Genomic DNA, 19,388 nt, shown 5'->3' with positions numbered 1-19,388 from the left:
TGCACGTTGAATTTTGAACTTCAAAATTTAAAAAACAATTGGCGTTTTGGGCTTTGTTTGATTCACAAATAAAAACAAAAACCATTTATACAAATTAGAGAAAAATATTGACTGCTATTTATTCCATTTTTGTTTGTTCATCGAGCTAATAATGTCAACGATGCGAAAAGAGCGAGTGGCAGTGAAATAGCATCACATTTTTATGATTAAATTTCTTTTTCTTTTAATCGAATCGGATACAATGAAATGAAATTGAATGAAACGATTCTAACATTAACTGACTAATTATATATATGGTTGTAATGTAGAGAACATTGAATAATTTGAAATTGTTGTCTTGTCTGCAAATATATATATATATATATATATATATATATATTGATTTGTTTTGTTTATTTGCATGTAATCTTTTATTTCCTTTGGATAAAATGGATAATTCAACAACAGAAAAAATAGATAAATCGATCAAGTTTCAAACGAAGATAGTTTTTCGAATTAGATGAAATTTTCTCTTCTGAATTTGATTTGTTTCAATTTTCACACTTTCGATCTTTCGACGATCCTTAATGTTTAATTGCTTAATATCTAGAGAGAAAAAAAAATGTTGTACGAAATTCTGAAGAGAGTAATTTTTTTTGTTCTGTTTTGTTTTTTTTCATTCCTCTTGAACTGTTCAAAAAATATGATTTCTGCTCTTTCTCTGACGGTTACAATTGATTGATAGGTAGAGCTCTATTTTCATTAAAATTGTCTGATAATTATCCTACATTGTAAGTAATATTCTTAAGTAGTTGTAGTGTTCTTTGATCAAAGTGGTTAACATTTTAAGTGAATTAAACTGTTTAAACCATTTTTTTTGTATTTGTTTCCATTTCACTGCGATTGCATTGTTAATGTGTCCGGATTTACGTCTACCCAAAATCTTAAACCTTTGACATCAAAATTTTTATTATGTTTTAACATATTCTATTGATCAGAAATATATTTTTTTCACACATTTTTTTTTTGTTAAATTTTAGAGATTTAAATAAACCAAAGAAGAAAAAAATAATCGCAAAAATAAATCGATCTCATTCTCATACTGTCTTTAAAAATTGAATTTCAGGGAAAAAAAGAGTTTCTTATCGCTATTAGAATTGGAGTTTTGTCGTCGAAAGTACTAACGCATTAGTATACGATGTGCTGTTGAATTCCATTTGACAATAACGGCATGATGGAGCTGTGGTTTCAAGTGTGGATTTGGTGCTGCCGTCGTCGCCGCCGCCGTCGATGAAGATGGAATGTTTATACCGTTAGCACACACCGATCATTTTGCCCGATTGACGACGATCAGCAATATCACGATATTCACCGTAGGTCATATGAGTCTCGGACGATTGATAACGCGTCAATTTGATCGAATCACGAACTTCCTGTGAAATATGTCCGCGATATCCACCTTTGCGAAGCAATGAATCGATCGTTTGGATTTGATCCCATCCTAAAATATAATAATGCAATGCAAAGATATGTTAATTGACACGTTTTGAAAATCGAGGCACCAATCCATTTTGGTTCAAATGAAACAAATCCACTGAAGACTTTACCTTGCTCGGAAGCTACCTTTGGCAAATAGGTTGCACTACGTTTACTACCACGTTCATTTAAAAATTCGATACGAATTCCATGCACACCAATAGTCCAGTCGAGATAGCTATCGGCCTCTTCGAAATTCTATAATCGGATATTAGCACAGGGAGAGAGAGGCACAGCTTGTATTGACTGTTCACAAATATTTCAATTGGGTCAATTTTACCTGCAAAATCGACACCGAAACAGTCAACTTGGCGAATTCTTCACGGCCAATCGGAGGGAAACGGCTGTCTCGTAACGAGCTAGTTAGGGCATATTCTTTTAGACCTGTATCCAGATGAAAACGAGAGTCTCACGTTTATATTATGAAGTTATATCCATTAAAATGGTGAATAATGTACAAAATTGTAAAATAGCCACACATTGCTCACCTGAATGCAAATTCATCGAGTTGAATGTCCCAATGCAACCGCGCAACCGTCGGTCTCGACCAATATGCCAAGTAACGAACAACGGACTTAAAAATGATTGTTGATTTTGATGTTAGATTTTGTGATTTGAACTTTTTGTCTTAAAATTAATTTTTTTTCTTTAATGTTGTTTTACGGATCACATTTTCTTCATCTATTTAGAAACGGTCTATATTATCCACACTTCAGATACTTACTAGGCTTCATTTGTGAAATTGGCCTCTGGTTGATCGTCGCTGCGATACAGTTCGTGATACAGAACCTCAAAGCAAAAGAAGCACATTTCCGGATTTGCAACTTGTTCGATGCCACCATAGCCATTTGAGCAAATACCGTTATGATTGGTCACATGATTATGGGTGCCGTTCGATGTTGATGAGCCGGGTGCAATGCCATTGGTTTTGGCATGACTGGCTTGAGTATGATTGCATTGTTGATTATTCATTCTTTGTTTCTTTGTGCCACAACAACTGGATGACATTTCACAGACGGATTTCGTCGTTCAAATTTACGCGATTTTATTTTAGACGAAACGACCAAAATAATCTCGGAATCAAATGTAAAATTTGTATTTGTTTTCTCTTTGTTGTAAATAATTTTAAAATACGATGTGAGTGCTGATAAATAACACAAAGACTTCGTATTACTTTTTATTGTCGATCGCTGTTTCCACCACAGTAAACTGTGAATATAATCTTTGTTTACGTTTGTTGTTGTTTCAAATTCGTGCGATGGTGTCGCCTCTGTGTAGCTGTACGTCGTATTGGTAATAACACAATATTACAACTGCATTGTTTCAAGGTTGTAAAGAAAAATAAAGAGAGCAAAATTGTAAGCAAATCGACAGAACACTTCAAAAGTAGCAAATCATGATTCGGTGATGTTTTACCAATATTTCAAATCAATTGGATTCTGTTTCGATGGATGTGCGCGTTAGCTTTCTCTTTCTCTTTCTTTCTCGCTGTAATCTATATATACAAATTTGATGTAATTAACTGGAAATTGATGTGTTTTTTTTTCTGGGAAGAATTGGAAAACAAATCCAAAGAAGAAACCCACCAAAATACGCCTATTCAGTGTTGTAGGTACGGTTTTAAAGGCCAGAAATAGAATTCTTTTTCTCGTGTATGTGCGTGGTGAACAACAAAATCGACTTGAAATTATGGATGGGTTTTTTTTTCTTCTCTTTGTTCGTAGATTTCTCTCTCACGCTTGTATTGCCTTATATGGATGCACTTTCTTTTAGATTTCGGACGACAAAGAAAAAAATTCAAAAATCGAAAATATGATTTTCACGCACACACATCGGGCCTTTACTATGATTTATTTGAACGCAGAATGTTTGAATCTTCGTGGATACACTTCATACTGCAGTCATTATTAGCACAAAGAACCACACTCGCTACGCTTTTTTCCCGTTCGAACTTCTTTATTCTCGAATGATGTCCACCATAACTAAAACCAGCTGCTGTTATGACACCGTACTTACAGTCACAACACACAAAGAAAATTTCATAACAAAATAAAGAAATGGGCTGCGTTCAATGGCCAACCATAATGGGAACATTCATCTTCGGTGAAACACACTTGAGTACACTTATATTGTTTGAAATTGAAATATCGATATTTCTATTGATATTTTCATTTGCTGTGAATTTATATATTTGATTTTTGAATAGAGTTTCAGAATAATGACACAGAGATAAACAAAATGTTCATTACATGCATGTATATGATTGTTATGATTTTTCGTACTTAAACTCCTATTTAAGTACTTGCTTTTATGTGAAATTCCCATGTAATCTCATAGCAATTGGTTCAAATAACACATTTAAAATTCCAATGCGTCAGTTGAGATAAAAAAAACAAACGCACGCAAAGCAAACAAATCGAACAACAGAACTAAATAAGGATGGAAATAACAATGAATTGGATCTTTTGCAAGTTCGTCTTTCCGTTTATAGATGTTTTGAAACCTACTTCTACGAATCATTGGCCATTTATAACTATTCTTACCAGACGTGATCAGGATAAATCCATAACTTCGAAACACAACACACCGTTCATTGGACGGCCTTCAATGGCACTGTTATTTTTGAAATGGTATGGCTTTTATGAAACCTATGCTGAAAACATCAAACTACACAAAATTTCAACATAGAATCGGTTCGCTTTATTTGCTTTAATCTAACCATTGTGTATTTTTAAATAAAAAGTCGATTTTGATCATTTTATTTTCGAATGAGATTTTTCTTAATTTAACTGTGAAAGTTGATTGTAGTTCTTTATTTTATCGGTACATTCGTTCAGGAATTGTTCGACAGCAATTGGTGTCCATAGAATCAAAATAACAGTGATTTTATTAAATCAAACGATTCAACGCGTTGAATTTCGATTAGCTTCAAGTCGGTCTCCGTTGTTTTCCACTTTGTTGCCAAGTAATTCGATTCGGGGATGTAAATCGTCACTTTGCTGACGTACAACGTTTCGGTCAATAGCTTTTCACGTTCACGATTCATCGTAACTGGATCGATAGCTTGGTTGGAATTTTCGCCCAATGTCATGACGACGTGAATCTTCTTCAATTTCGGTGACAAGTGCACAAACGGTAAAATGTCATCGATGTTGGCCCTACAGAAATTCACTTCAATGAGATTTTCAAGGCTCCGTGCTAATGCTGGCTTGTTTGCGATATTTTCGACGCCACTTCGAACTGTTAGTACTTTTAAGTTTACAAGTGATGACAAATCGACCGTTTCTGTAATTTCTTTTGCAACAAATCTGACAAGGGACTTCAACGAGATCAATCTGTCGACAAATTCTTGATTAGTCTTATCATAGTTCATGATATGTAATCGTTTGTATGCGCCTTTGGCATGTAGTGAATTTGCGAATTCGCAGATGTCCTGTCGTAGTGGAACAAGAACAATACCCAAGTCGTCCAGTTTGACTTCCATCATCGTGATTTGGTTCGGCAAGAGCAACCATGACATCGCTGATAACGAGCGAATGGACGAGTTTTGTCGCAAAAACATTTCCAATTGGCCAGCCTGAACTGGTTGTGCAATATTTTGAGGGTACCATGCGAAATGCTGCAGTTTCAGGTATTTTTGGGTGAACCAGTCAAAATCACTTCTATGAATTTTCAAGCTTTTCATGTTCGGAAAACGTCCAAGAACACGTTCAAAAAACGGTTCGTTCATTTCACAACGTACCACGCGAACTTCTTCGATTTGGTTTGAGAATTCCTGTGGCATCATGTTGACAACATCCAAATTAATCCTTTTGAATTGGATTTTCTTAACTGATTTAAATAAAGCCCAATCAATGTTGATCGAGTTCAATGCATTAGTGAGGTCCTCGATTATTAGAATTTCAGCATATTCACGAAAATCAACAAATTTACAATCATAATGGAAGCTAGTTCCTGAAAATTGTTGCTGATAAAAATGGCCGGCAACCCGTTGCATGCGTTTACACGTTTGTCCAAAAGAATGTAGATCTTTGATTGAAAGATATTCAAACATCTTTTCGAAGCAATCGACGTTCAGTTTGAAGATTTGCGGTGGTTGTTCAGCGGCCATGTTTTGCTGTGGTTCGGTCACGCTTTTGCCTGTTCGCCTTCGAGGTTTTGTTGATCCATTATTGAAAGGAAAATGACTGATGTGATTGACAAGTGTAATCCTAATTGAAATGACATCCAAAGAAAAATTCCGATTAAATTGAAGTATTCTTATCAATAGATTTGGAAAATGTTCAAAATCAATGAATTCAATCGAAAATAGTCCCTACCAAAGTCTCTTTTCTGATTGTGGAATGCTGACTCAGCAACTTGGAATGGCGTAGAATGTTCAATGTAAGTCGTCGTGGTTGCACAAACGCAAAGCAGATTGATTCTGAACCAAATTTGCACATAAGAGAGCTAATATTCATCGACGATAAATAGAGTCTCTTCAAAAACCCATCGAATACTTTGGAGATTAATTGAAATATCGTATGAATATTCGTTGCAAAAGAGAGTTCTAAGTGTTTGCACGTTAAGCGGTGAATTGAGTGGCAGTTCAGAGCGCAATACATATGACCATACCGAATCGGTTGAAAATGAGACAGCCTGTGTACGGTATAAAAACACATCGTCGAACTGTCAAATAGTATCGCTTTGAACGAAAGAGTTCAACGGTAATTGAATGAAACACAACCGATGTTCATGATAAAAATGGCTATGACAAAAACAGAGCGAAAGAAATATTATCATGGAGTGTAGAATGTTTATTTAAGTCGCTCGCATATGATTACAAGCAAAAAGTTTGTTTAGCTTACACTACACGTAGAATCAAACATTGCAGTATAACTCTCGTTTGCAGTTTGTGTTATCATTTGTTTAAAGAACACGATCCAAATGAAACACAGGCTACCCAAAATATATTATGCATGTATTTGGATTAGTTTTTATTTCTGAGAAACATGTGTAATAAGACGTATTTAGAAAATTGTTTGTAAACACTCATCATTGAAGTGCGATTTGGAAATCAAACGGATATAAGCGTTACAAATACCACATGAAATGTAAAATGGCAAAATGAAAATTTTTTAACGTTGTTTTTTCTTCATCGCGGAATGTAATCACAGTCCAAAACTGTTGACTGTGTTAATGAGAATAATCTTTGGCAAGTATGCACCACATGATAAGTAAGGCATTCTTCATGTTGATCGTCTCGTTGATCGGATGAAATCGGCCATACAATTCTAAGAATTGAATCGCACTTTTTTCGTGACGTTCGATGGTGGCCAATGGCAGTTTTCTAAATTGATTCAATGTCATCAAGGTCAATGCAATTCCATCTTTGTAAAGTTGATTTGTGGTGAAATTAACCTCATCAGCTGTAGGCAAACGAATATTCTCTGTGCACATCATGCATCCACATTTGAAATGATGTTCATGCTGGAGTTTTGTAATCAAACTTCGGTGTTGGTCGAGCTCCCACAATGGAGGACTGAAAGAGGTAACAAACTGACTTAGAATTTCGTTCAACCTCTCATTCAATAAACTCACAACTATGATCGGAACAGTTGTTCGCCTTTTTTTATGGGACGGATGACCTGGCACACCATGTAGCTGAAACAACTTGCATAACACAAGACATTCGGATTGCAGGAATGACTGATGTAACTTCCGATCGGGTAGATTCCACTGCCAAACATTTGGAACGTATGATTTTTGGTGATGCCATCGTCGCCACTTCCCTCTTGCCTGTAGTCGTACAAATCAATTGCGTATTTCGCGATGTGAAACAAATGTAAAATCAAATGTTTCAAGAAACGACGATGTTTTTTGGTGACGAATTTTCGGTTAAAATTGGCGATATGCATGATGCGTTGGTAAGCACAAGCCGACGCCTGCAGTAGACTTTGCATTTGTTCATCCGATTGCTTTTCGTGGTTGTGATTCATTTGGAAAATTGAACAGAATGCTTTCTGCTGGTCACCTGTCAAATCGGCCATGTAGTAATTGCCCTTTCGAAGAGATTCGATCGCGTTCAACAGTTGGTTCACGCCTTTGTATGCATCGTTGATTTCGAAAAGCACCTGCAGAACCAAATCAAATGTGTGCTTCGGCCCCGAGTATGGGATGTTGCAAATATGCTTATGGTAAGACATTTCCAGGCAACCTTCACTGCTACAAAAATAGGCACCACACTGGTTGCATGTGATGAAGTTTTTGAATAACTCAAAACAATGCGTACAACGATTTTTATAAGACATCGATGACTGATTTGGCACAATCGAATACGGTTTTTCATGCAGAACAATTTGACCTATTTGAAGATCACATTTTGTGATTATATGGCGACCGTATGCCATGTTTCGTTGAATTTTCAAACAGTCTGCCACACCTTCGAACTTGTCATGTTCATTGAAACTTAAGCGTAGGTCACGAACACGAAATATAGCCGGTTGAAATGTTTCAGTGGTCAAACGTAAAAAACACTTCTGGTAACGGTCATTGAGTTTGTGCATCAGTTGTGGTGGATAATTTGCTGCCTTGGCCAAATCAATGTCAGTCATGGCGTTCATCGGCATATTCATGCGCACATAGCACGCTGAGCGATTTGCAAACGCCAATCCCATTTCATTCGTTCCAATTTCTGCCAACGCCAAGCAATTGTTGAATTCTTCCATCGCTTCGAATAACTGTCCTTTTCCAAAGTATTGTTTGCCACGTTCACGCGACACTTCAGCCAACATATTATTTCGTTGCGACAGGCGGGGTGCCTTTTGAAAACCACTTTGTATTTCATAGCCTTTTATTGCAAAAATATCAACGTACAAATTCCACAAAATATTCAACATTGCCGTCATTGTGACTGGTTTCAACAATCAATAACTTTTGCTAACTATGTTTTAATAACAGAGATAATCTACCTGTTGACAGCAGTTCTTTCTTTCACGTTCGTATTCAATTGAGTATTGATGCACTCGTGGTGAATCACATTCTACCCCCAATGAGGAAAACGTTACAGTTGTACACATTTTGTGCACAGCTTATGGAGAAATTATATTGGCCGTGCACAAAATGTGTACAACTGTAACGTTTTCCTCATTGGGCCATTTCACTGGCAATACTAAGATAATGTTTCACCTGCGTCAACTCTGAATTTAAAAAAACGTTGTTTTTGGCGCGTATTTGAACACTGTGCAAAGTAGGTCAAGAACAGTTGTAAATACGGAACAAAATGTGGAATTTTTTTTTTGTTGAGAACTCTTCGGTGTTTTATTACTTACATGTTAAAAACCAACACACATAGATATAAAAGTGAGACAATATCTGCATGCTTCAAGTTCAAATAGTCATCCAATCTGGTCAAAATTAAAAGACCAAGAAAAAATTCCGAAAGAATTAAAAAACTAAGAAAATTTAAATCAATTGCAAACAATGTTGGAAACATACGTCAATTTTTTTTGTAATTGTTACAAACATACGTTTACCGATGGCTCAGCATCTCAGCATTTCGTATCTGCGGATATATCCGAGCATATCGACGACGCAAGTCACTGTGTTGATGTGCACAGCTACATCGACTACACACGAGCACTGCGCTCTCTGTTTGTGTGTAGTCGATGTAGCTGTGCACATCAACGCACGCCACTTATACAGTGACGATTGGTGTGATCGATAAGTGTAATCCTGATTGAAATGTTATCCGAAGAAAAATCCCGATCAAGTTTCTGTGTTCTTGTCAACAGATTTGGAAAATTGTCAATTCAATCAAAAAAAAATTCTTACCAAAGTAAGGAACCTAACGATGGTGGAATGCTGATTCAGCGATTTGAAACGGCGTCGAGTATTCAATGTAAGTCGTCGTCGTTGCACAAACGCAAAACAGATTGAATCAGAATTTCTAAACCGAACAAAATATTCACATAAAAGAGCTGATAACTAATTTTATCGAATAGCTCTCGTGTTTATTTCGAGATATTCTCAACTTGAAGAATCGACGAAAAGTAAAATTTCTTCAGCGAACAACAATTTGGACAATGACTTGTGTGATGTGACTGGAAAAAGTGTATTGCTTGTAAATCAAACCGGCGACTTTGACAGTTGATTTGAAATGTAGATGAACTATATTGAATCGGTTAAAATTGAGACAGCCTCTCAACATCAAACTGTTAAACACTATCGTCGCTTTGATCGAAAGAGTTCAACGGCAATTGAACGAAAAACAACCGATGTGATGTTCCGTGATACAAGTGGCTATGACAAAAACAGAGCGAAAGAAATATCAGAATTGAATATAGAATTTTTATTTAATTAATTTTTCTTTATTTTTTATCATACTTATTGAAGAGGTATTTCCATTAAAAAAAATGATAATGTCGCAATCAACTCATCAAAAACGATTTTTCTTACGATAATATTTGAAAATGTGTGGAAAAAGGATTTGATTGATGATCTGCTTCAATTGAAATATGATAACAATATGAAACGATTTCCGAAGCACAATTTCACCAAAGAATTTTCTTGGTAAATTAGAACCGGTATGAAATTGAGAATAGTTTACGTTCGAACTTAGAAATTTGAACATCAATCGTTCATATAAACCGTTGTATGTGACTTTTTGATTATTGTGGGCTAAATTTGATTTCATACAGTTAACACTTTGCCCATTCTCCATTTTCATAAGGCTATACCAATCTAACTCTGAGTTAGTAACTCATCCATGGATTAAGTCAATGATCATTGATCAAGGTCAAACACACTTGAGTGAATATCTCCGGTGAAAGTGGTTCCGAAATCGTTTCGCATAAGTGAAAAGCGGAGAAAAATAGATATGAATGTTAGAAATAAAGATCAATAATTGCAGAATTGACACAATCATTCAAAAAGTTTACAATTTAATTGTTTTTAGTTGGTTCGAGTTCTTCTCTTAAAAGTTATTTAATTTCAGTGATATTCATTTTTATTTAGTACGAATGCACTTTTGACAATTTTTCTTTTTCAATACAATAAGGAATTTTAACCGCTGAGATTGATTCGGTTATTCTATGATTTGGTAAAAACTTCACATAAACTTGTGGTTTTGTTTGAAGAAAAAAACTGATTTTTAATAAATTTGGCAATTGGCATTGCGAGTACGAGTTAAAAGACCTTAGATTTGATTTTTCTTGGTTGAAATTTAGTTTTTTTCAAGGGATAAAAGAACCAACAGTTACATACATGCAGAAGATTGTTGAAATGTTTATGTTTGTTTTTATACAGCTATTCAAAATATGTAATAAATTTGCATGACTTCAAAGATTGATTGATTTTGTGTAAAGAATGCCTTGTGATTGGCCATTTTATTTGTTGTTATTTTTAGTTGAGATAAGACATTTAAGGACGTTGTCAGAATAAATATTTCATGCTTGATTCTATTTTCATTTTGAATTTTTTTGAATTGAAAAAAAAAATCGAATGTCTCCCTTTTCGAGTTATAATTTGACTTGATTTATTCTTGTTACCTTTGGTTGATTATTACTTGTAATGGGATTTGAAATGGACTTCGAAAATATTTGAAAGAGAGTCAATAACAATATAAAAAATTGTGTAAGTTTGAAAGATTGTTGCGGTTGCGGTACGTATTCGACAATTGTTTTTTTTTTATAATAAAGTGTGTACGTTATTAACATGGATGAATTTTTTTGTTTGGTTGATGTTGCGAAGTGTCTATTCCACGGCACAATCAATATTTTTAATAGATCATTTTTCAAGTATGAAATTATACACATTTTGAATTGCATACACGTCTAATTCAATTGATAGATTGAACACACGCAATATCCAATCGATTGGGTTGATATTAATATTAATATGTCCCCATTTTCCAATTTAACTCAATATCTTTCGTTTACTTTGGAAATAGATCATGTCGTTGCAAGGAAAATAGCTGGTATTTGGTTCGTGCAAACATGACACATTCCATTTTAAATGCATGTATTGAAAGTGTGTATACGATTCAAACTGTGTCGAATTTCCACCTGAACTAACTTTTTTAATGGAAATATTTTTTTTTTGTACAGAAATTAAAGAACAAGTTTAAAGTATTTTTTTTTCAACTCTATCGAGCTACTATGCATAAATTCGTATTTATTTAACAACAAATTTGTAAAAATTAAAGATATAACAGAAAAATCACAAATTACAGAGAAAAAAAATAGTATTCAACTAAAATTATATGGATGCGATGGACACAAAAGAAAACCATATACTAAATTCATAAAATTGTCTATAGAAAAATCAATAGTTAATTCATAAAATCTATGTTTTAAATAAATAGACCACCAAAGAGAAGAGAGAGAAGAAATAAGTTTGCTTTGCAAAATGTGTTAAAATGTCTATTATAATAGATAAAAGATCTGTGTGTCAGTGTAAAACATGAATGACTGGGTTGTCTGGATCGACAAGAGATGAATTTAAATAGCTATCAATTGTATATAGATAGTACCAACTAAAATACCATGACTTTGCCGTGATTTTTTTGAACAAACATTAATTAATTTTAATAAACATTTGTTGTTGTTGTTGTTGTTGATGCTCTTGTTGCTATTTAGAAATTTGCACAAAATTGTCGGGGGAATAATTTCATAGTATATTCATTATGCTTAAATTACCAATTCCATAATTTGCGAAATGGTTTTGACATGTATCATTAGGAGATTTTCATGTTGTCGCTTAAAATCGCTTTTGAATTTGTTTCGGTTGTATTTTTTGTACTAAAATGAGGATCAAGAAGAGGCTAGGGGAATATCACGCTTGAATAATTTCAAATATTTCAAGAAAATTCAATTTATCTCTAAGAATCTGTCGTATGAAATATGGTGGATATTTGTGAATACGGCGGACAATTGTGGATTTTTGTGATTATGAATGATATTTAAATGTATTTTTTCGGATTTAATGCAAAAAAATCTCAAATATCTCCAAAATCCACAAAAATCTGATTTATTTATTCGAAATATTCGAAAATATGTCATACAATTGATGTTTATTTCAAATATCTCAAATATCTCACAAGATTCAGGAGCGTGATATTCCCCTAGAAAAGAGGTTTTGAATAAGTTTATGAATGGATTTGAAAAAAAATTGTGGGTTAATATTCGTGTTTTGTATTGCGTTGTTATTTGAATTGTTTATATTTTTTGGAGGGAAAAATGGATTGATACAGTTAAATAGAAATAGAGAGAGAGAGAAATGGATGCAGAGAATATTCACTCTAATTACGGTTTGATATTCGTTTTTTTGTTGTTAATTATTTGCTTGTATATTTCACGATTAACGTGTCCCCCCACACGTATGATAAATCTTCATTTTTAAGCTAGACATGCCTTAGTGCGGCATTTTATTCGGAAATCAAATTTTTTTATAAGAAAATATCGAGATGGAACGATGATTAAATGCCTGTGTAAAAATGTGGCAAGTAAATTTGAATATTCCCTACAATTGGTTTAGGTTTTACCCTATGTGTTGTACGTTCTATTTTGGTTTTTTGTTGTTGTTGTAGTAGCAAGAATGTTCAAAAAGACTGGGTTGATCACTTCATAATAAAAGCATATTTTGATTTCGTCGTAGATAGAGAGTTTGTTTTCGTTTAGTAACTAATGTCAAGGATGTTCGTGTTTAGCTTTGAATCAAAAAAATTCCTCTTCTGTTTTCTTTATATTGAATGAATGGGTTTTTCTTTTACTAAATTATCTAAAAATGGATTGTTTATGATTAATATTATATTGGATATATAACTAGTGACAACAAATATGATGAAAATTCGAGAGAAAAAAACAGCGATTTTTTGTTCGTGTGAAACACCTCAGAAATATTTCCGTTTAGATTCACGTTATTTTTTATAACATAGAATTTTTCTTTTCTTCTTCAATAAAGTCTGTTTCAATGGGGCAATTTTCAATAAAAACTGCTTCAATTCGAACTACAGTACTAGATACATAGAGGATCGAATTTCGTACAGCTTAGCAAAATCACAAAATGAGATGCGTGTATGCATGATGCATCTTTATGGCAACAATTTGTGCAGTTTAGCCATCGATTTTTGTTTTTTTTTTCTCTTGAAAATTTATCAGTGCTAGTGAATTGTTTCGACTAATAAAATCCTCAATGCTAATGTTTAATGATTCCATTTGTGAAATGTTTGTGTGAATAAAGTAAAATCATTTAATGGAATCGAGATTTGCCGGGTGTGTTTGTGTGTGAATTCACAATGAAAAATACAATTCGAAAGAAAGAAGAAGAAAACAAAGCTACAATGGATGAAATATATTCAATATTTCATCGCTGTTTCACCGCTGTTTGTATGATGCCATTGATTTTAGATTCTTTTTAACTGCACTGATTTTTTTTTCGTTTTCTTTTCTTGTATGTCATGTTCAAAACATTAATGCAATTTGTGCAATGAGATATATTATAATTATTTATAATTTATGTTACTTTTGTTTTCGAGCAATTTTGAATTGTATTAAATAAATGAATAGCTTTCTACCTATTTGTGTGTGTTTTTTTGTTAGATTTTTTTCTTTATCTTCTTTTGTTTTTGCTATGTTTCACTTAATTCGTAAATCGTTCAAGGGCGTTCTTAAACAATAATAATGTTCATTTCAAAACAAACGTGGAATATTTAACGAGACACACGAAGAGACTTATTTCTGTCATTTCATTTGGGTCTCCTTGCATTTTAAATTTTATTGGATTATTTTTCGTGTATTTTATTTTTTTCATTCTTTTTTGTTTGTTTGAATATGGAACTTTTTTTTTTATAACAATACAAATGCATTCGCTAAAAAACGGTTTTTTCTTTGTTAATGTTGAATTGAAGAGATGGTTTTGAAATAAGTATTCATATCATTTTATAACTATTTGCTAATTGGTGCTGTTTGAATGTGTGTTTGTTAGTTTGTTTTTCATTTCAATTCTAAGATAAATTTTCCATTCAGCGCTTGTGTCAATGGAATGGTAACACTTAGAGTAATGATTTCTCTGTTTGTTTGTTTTTTTTTTGCTTTTTTATATGCTAAATTTCTTCGTAATTATTTTATATCAAATATTAAATGTAAAACACAATTGAAGACTGGAGTCAATAATGTGAGAATTACTCCAACAAAGATGACCAAAACAGGAACCAAAACCGAACGGTTTACGAAAAATAGTTGGTTTGAGAAAACGCGATTCAGAATAGACACACCGAACGAACAAAAAATTAAAATACACACACAAATTTCTCTAGATGAAAGACATCACAGAAACGATGCATGTATACGAGGGTATTTTTTCTTTTTCTTCTTTTTGTTTCAATCAATTTGTTTTAAAATGATTTGGATTCACCTTCTCTCTCTGTTCGACAGAAAATAAGTTCATTTTACGATGAAATGAAACAATTTTTACAAAGGATACAACACTATAGTTCACATGTGCACACACCGATTTTACACTGAGTGAAAGAAGATACACGAGCTCGTTTTCAGTGACCGACCACTTTTCGCCAAAACGTTTGGTTCGTTTGACGAAAAGTCCAGCAACAAAAATGACTAGTAATTATTTGTTTTTTTTTGTTGTGTTTAAATAATGTTTTGAATATGCATTGGTCAGTGTGGTCAATTTGATGTTAGATATTTTTTCCGTCTCAATTTCAATGAAAAACAAAATGCCGTTAACAACCATTAATTTGTGTTGGGCGGTTGTTTAAGAGACACCTTTTTGTTTTCGATTACGTTCTCCTCAATTTGGCTAAACGAAACGATCGCGTTAGTGGATACTTTCGTTTCAGCTGCTCTTATTTGGTATGAGTGGAAAAATCGAACGGCGTTGAAGCGCTAATATGGCCAGTAACACTGCGATGGAAATGCACATTTTGCCATTTCGAATCGCGTTTATGCCAAACTCGTGTCTCTTCCGATTGATGTGTATGCGCATGGCTATCACGATCAATGTACTGTGTCAATCGAACATATGCGATACAGGCAGCTTCATCACCCAACAAATGAACGTGCGGATTCAATATGGTCGTATTGATTGCTGGAAATATGCAAAAAAAAAATTTCATTAAAAAACGATTTGTAATGGCACACAATCGATAACAGATTTCAAAACAAATAGAAAATTCAATTAAAATGAGTGTGTGTGTTTGTGTTGAATAACGTATTATAATTCAATTACCTTTACAATTTTTGCCGAGTACATTCTCGAAATAAAATTTGTGAAAGTCCATTCCTTCGACGAGATTGCCCAGGGCTTCCGTTTCAAAGGCCGTCATATGTGGATCGCATATTTTAGCATATGTATCAAAATCACCATTGTTTATCGCTTCAATTAGTTGTTCAGTCATTTTAATGATTTCTTGACGACGAAGTTTAACATCATCGTTCTCCTCCACCGTTGTATTGCTCGAATCAGTCGACACTTTGATTTGTGAACCATCTTCCTTCTTTGAAATCATGTTACGACTTGAGAAATTCCGTGTGGCCAGCATTGTGGTGAGAATAGCTCCCTGAGTTGAGATGAACAAACAGAGAAACGAAAAATTGTTTTAAAAAATTGATTCAAGTTTGTCAAATTGTCGCGATAAAATTCAATTGCATCATGTTTTTTTACCTTAAGTTTTCGTCGTGCATTGAATTTCTTCAAGCAGTCTACGGTCTCCTGACGATGAACAGAGGATGCAACCCGTTCACGTTGATAAATCCATGGATGTTTCAATGCATCGGCAGCCGTGATTCGTTTATATGGATTGACAGTCAACATTTGATTGATCAAATTCTTTGCCTCGGGCGTAACTAGAAAATTAACACAACAAATACGAAGCGAAGTAAGTAACCAATACTTCACCAAATTGTCATCAAAACAATAAAACCATTCAAATCTATACCAGTATCCCATTCGGGTGATGGATAATCATAAGCACCAGCTTTGATTTGTGAATAAAGTCTATGCTGATCTTCATCCCAAAATGGTGGATAGCCAACGAGTAAAATGTAAAGTATAACACCACATGCCCATATGTCAACGGCACGGCCGTATGGTTCTTTCTTAAGAACTTCTGGTGATAGATACCCAGGTGTGCCAGCAAATCCAAACCATGCCTGTTGATCGCCCATCACTTCAATGGCCAAACCAAAATCGGCCAATTTCACGGCGGCACCCTTCAATTTGCTGGCCAACAGCAAATTTTCCGGCTTTAAATCACGATGAACCACCGCATTTGTGTGACAATGGTTAACTGATTCTAAAATTTGTTGAATACAATGCGATGCATCGGCTTCCGAATAAAATTCTCGTGCTACAATATCCTCAAATAATTCACCGCCAGTCACTAAATCGAATATCAAATAATGGAAATTCTCCTCTTGAATACTGTCATGCAATCGCACTATGTTAGGGTGCTGTAATTTTCTACATATCCGTGCTTCACGTTCCAACTTTTGAAAATCTCTTGTGGTCAACTTTTTCGTATTGATTATTTTTGCAGCGAATTCTAAACTGGTCGATTTTTGCACGCAACGTTTAACAATTGAGAATGCACCTTTGCCGAGCTCGTCTTTAATGTCATAATTGTCGGAGAAACGTGTACAAGCTCCCGGTGGCTGAGTGGCCATTATGTCAATTCGAATGACAGTTATGCTCTGTACTCAGTTAAATAATATACTTGTTTTTGTATTTGAGGACCGTGTCTGTGTGGTGGTGGTGGTGCTGAACACGGGGATAAAACGCGTGCACCAAACGGTACAAAGAGGTTTTTCACTGGTAGATTAAACGTGTAAATGGCCTTGTTTCGACGCGGTTTTTTTTACTTTCAGCTTGATTTGCGTACGCTTCTAGAAGTCGTCACTCTGTAATAATAACCGAGAAATATTGTATTACTGTAATGGTTCATTTTTTCCTCCTCTGGCGTATAAAAGAATTTCGATATTGCTTTCTTTACTACTAATTCATATTAAAACTTGATGTATTGAGCAAAAGGCAAATGTATTTTCCTTCGTTTCATCTATATTCATAACACACACAATATGTAATGAATCATCTCTTTTGCGCTCTTCAAAATAATATTTGAAAAAAAATTATAAGTAAAGTCTAATTTATTGGGTGTGTGCCAAAACCTTCGTGCACATATTATCAACGAAATAAATTCCGATACCAAATGTTCAATGCCATTTATTCACTTGTTCGACTTCATAAATGCGGACAATATGTTGAATCGAATCGTTATGGTTATACGTTGATTGAGATGGCAACAATGAATAATATTTGATGGCTCTATAAATAATGTCGTTGATAAATTGCTCATTCTATTATAACAGGTCAAATGTTTGAAATTCAAATTTAATTTATTTTTTTCGGCTGTGTCTGCATTTTAATTCACTTTGATTGAATGCGAGCTACAATGGCACGTCAGACGACGAGGAGAGAAAAATAATTACACATTACGTTTCAAGCTGGAAACAACCTTATGAATAAATTGAACAAAACACTTCTGTTTCCATATCGATAAGAGTTGGGCATGTTTCGTTTCGTTGTTTTTTTTTCTCCATATATTTTTTTTTTTTGAATTTTAGTCGATAGCAACACAATTTTTATCAACACATTTCCGAGAATAAGCAAAGTTGGGTCGTGCTCGCACAAAACACACATTCCTCACTTCACATGAGAACCCTCTCTCTTTCACACTCATACAGTGTGTGGACATTCCAATGAGACAGAAAAAGAAGAAGAAGTCGAAAAAAAACAGTATCAACAACTTGATTTATTCGAATCTAATTGGAATACTAACACTTTAAATAAGCACAAATCGAATTTTAAATGGTTTCTGCTCGATTTCGTTCCCTATCGTATGTGATTCTTTTTTATCAAATCAAGATTCTTATTGGTAATGCAAACAATTTATGGGGAGAGCATGTGTCAAAGTTTATAGAGGGCAATTATTAACTCTTTTAAGCACATACAGCATAGAGAAGAAAAAGAACACACACACAAATTCTCACTATCGGAATTCCAATCCAAATCTTTGTAAATCTAGACGCTTTGTTTTCACAATATTCACCTTTCACATACGTAATTTGTGCGTATATTTTATTTATATGACAAAACGAACTGAAAGTAAATAAAAATTAAAGATTTTTTTCTTTCTGTATATCTCTTGCTCTCTTCGGGTCTGCTTGAAGTAAAATCGCATTTCCAAATCGAAACACAAACACTGAGTTAGAGTTGCGCGTTGTCGTCTCCAAAAAAAAATGAATGTATAAAAAAACTCACACCACAGAAAGTAGAACAGCACACTCTGTACAGGCAAACAGAACACAACAACTGCACATACAATAGCACCCGTACGAGCGCTAAACTGAAAGAGAATAAGAACGTTTCGGTGCGTTTTTTTTATTCTCTCTCGCTTCTTGCTCTCTCTCTCTTCTTTTTCGTTTGTTGGATAGAATAAAATTCTCTCACGCGTATTGTCGCTCGAATATATTACTTTAACTGAGAGCGAAACACTGTCCAACTGTCCATCGCAACATTGAAAACAAAAATGATTTTTTTCTTTCGCTGTCGGGATGAATTTCTATGCGCATGCTTCGTAATTATTGGTTAGATGCGAGAACGAGAGTCAAGCGTATTCTATGAAGCGTCGGCGCCATGTGTATATGTATGGATACAATACCAGTGAAGCGATTGTATATATTCTTTGTTGTTGCTGTTACTGCTTTTACTGCTGCTGCTGCTGTGAGAGAGAACAAGGTAATAAAACGGCAACGCAAAGGCGAATTCGGAAATTAGATTCCGATGGGCTCGCGTGCAATCGACAATAAACATATGCGTTG

The 19,388-nt window shown here is 34.2% G+C and overlaps 4 protein-coding genes across 12 annotated transcripts; all 4 read right to left on the bottom strand.

Moving 5' to 3' along the window:
• Positions 1–382: 382 nt before the first annotated feature.
• On the bottom strand, positions 383–3,540 carry LOC129566170 (uncharacterized protein CG5902). 3 transcript variants are annotated; one of them, XM_055441870.1, is made up of 8 exons: positions 3,102–3,521; positions 2,932–3,010; positions 2,692–2,828; positions 2,240–2,562; positions 2,004–2,089; positions 1,796–1,899; positions 1,587–1,713; positions 383–1,480 (listed from the first exon to the last, which is right to left on the bottom strand). In XM_055441870.1, the coding sequence occupies exons 4-8, from the start codon at positions 2,521–2,523 to the stop codon at positions 1,293–1,295; spliced, it is 789 nt and encodes a 262-aa protein (XP_055297845.1). In that variant the 5' UTR covers positions 2,524–2,562; positions 2,692–2,828; positions 2,932–3,010; positions 3,102–3,521; the 3' UTR covers positions 383–1,292. The 3 variants fall into 3 exon arrangements, with proteins under 3 accessions (XP_055297845.1, XP_055297847.1, XP_055297846.1); XM_055441872.1 differs by having other exon boundaries at positions 2,240–2,828; positions 3,102–3,540; XM_055441871.1 differs by lacking the exons at positions 2,932–3,010; positions 3,102–3,521 and having other exon boundaries at positions 2,240–2,925.
• Positions 3,541–4,210: 670 nt separating this feature from the next.
• Positions 4,211–6,096, bottom strand: LOC129566056 (uncharacterized). Its single transcript, XM_055441592.1, has 2 exons — positions 5,835–6,096; positions 4,211–5,726 (listed from the first exon to the last, which is right to left on the bottom strand). Exon 2 carries the CDS (start codon positions 5,624–5,626, stop codon positions 4,385–4,387), a length of 1,242 nt encoding a protein of 413 aa, XP_055297567.1. The 5' UTR covers positions 5,627–5,726; positions 5,835–6,096; the 3' UTR covers positions 4,211–4,384.
• Positions 6,097–6,962: 866 nt separating this feature from the next.
• On the bottom strand, positions 6,963–8,506 carry LOC129565579 (uncharacterized). Its single transcript, XM_055440594.1, has 3 exons — positions 8,466–8,506; positions 7,096–8,344; positions 6,963–7,036 (listed from the first exon to the last, which is right to left on the bottom strand). The coding sequence occupies exon 2, from the start codon at positions 8,286–8,288 to the stop codon at positions 7,098–7,100; it is 1,191 nt and encodes a 396-aa protein (XP_055296569.1). The 5' UTR covers positions 8,289–8,344; positions 8,466–8,506; the 3' UTR covers positions 6,963–7,036; positions 7,096–7,097.
• Positions 8,507–14,242: 5,736 nt separating this feature from the next.
• Positions 14,243–19,187, bottom strand: LOC129566445 (calcium/calmodulin-dependent protein kinase type II alpha chain). Of its 7 annotated transcripts, none has more exons than XM_055442384.1 (6): positions 18,769–19,087; positions 18,519–18,666; positions 16,448–17,408; positions 16,174–16,355; positions 15,739–16,069; positions 14,243–15,597 (listed from the first exon to the last, which is right to left on the bottom strand). In XM_055442384.1, the coding sequence occupies exons 3-6, from the start codon at positions 17,172–17,174 to the stop codon at positions 15,356–15,358; spliced, it is 1,482 nt and encodes a 493-aa protein (XP_055298359.1). In that variant the 5' UTR covers positions 17,175–17,408; positions 18,519–18,666; positions 18,769–19,087; the 3' UTR covers positions 14,243–15,355. The 7 variants fall into 7 exon arrangements, with proteins under 7 accessions (XP_055298359.1, XP_055298358.1, XP_055298356.1 ...); XM_055442383.1 differs by having other exon boundaries at positions 18,347–18,666; positions 18,829–19,087; XM_055442381.1 differs by having other exon boundaries at positions 18,617–18,666; positions 18,829–19,087.
• Between the last annotated feature and the right edge of the window lie 201 nt (positions 19,188–19,388).

Source organism: Sitodiplosis mosellana, unplaced genomic scaffold, assembly GCF_009176505.1.
Source record: "Sitodiplosis mosellana isolate CC-2019 unplaced genomic scaffold, AAFC_SMos_1.0 Smas_scaffold_3, whole genome shotgun sequence".
In the NCBI taxonomy this organism is placed as follows: Eukaryota; Metazoa; Arthropoda; class Insecta; order Diptera; family Cecidomyiidae; genus Sitodiplosis; species Sitodiplosis mosellana.
The sequence above is the reverse complement of the archived record's forward strand: the minus strand, read 5'-3'. Positions and strand labels throughout refer to the sequence as shown.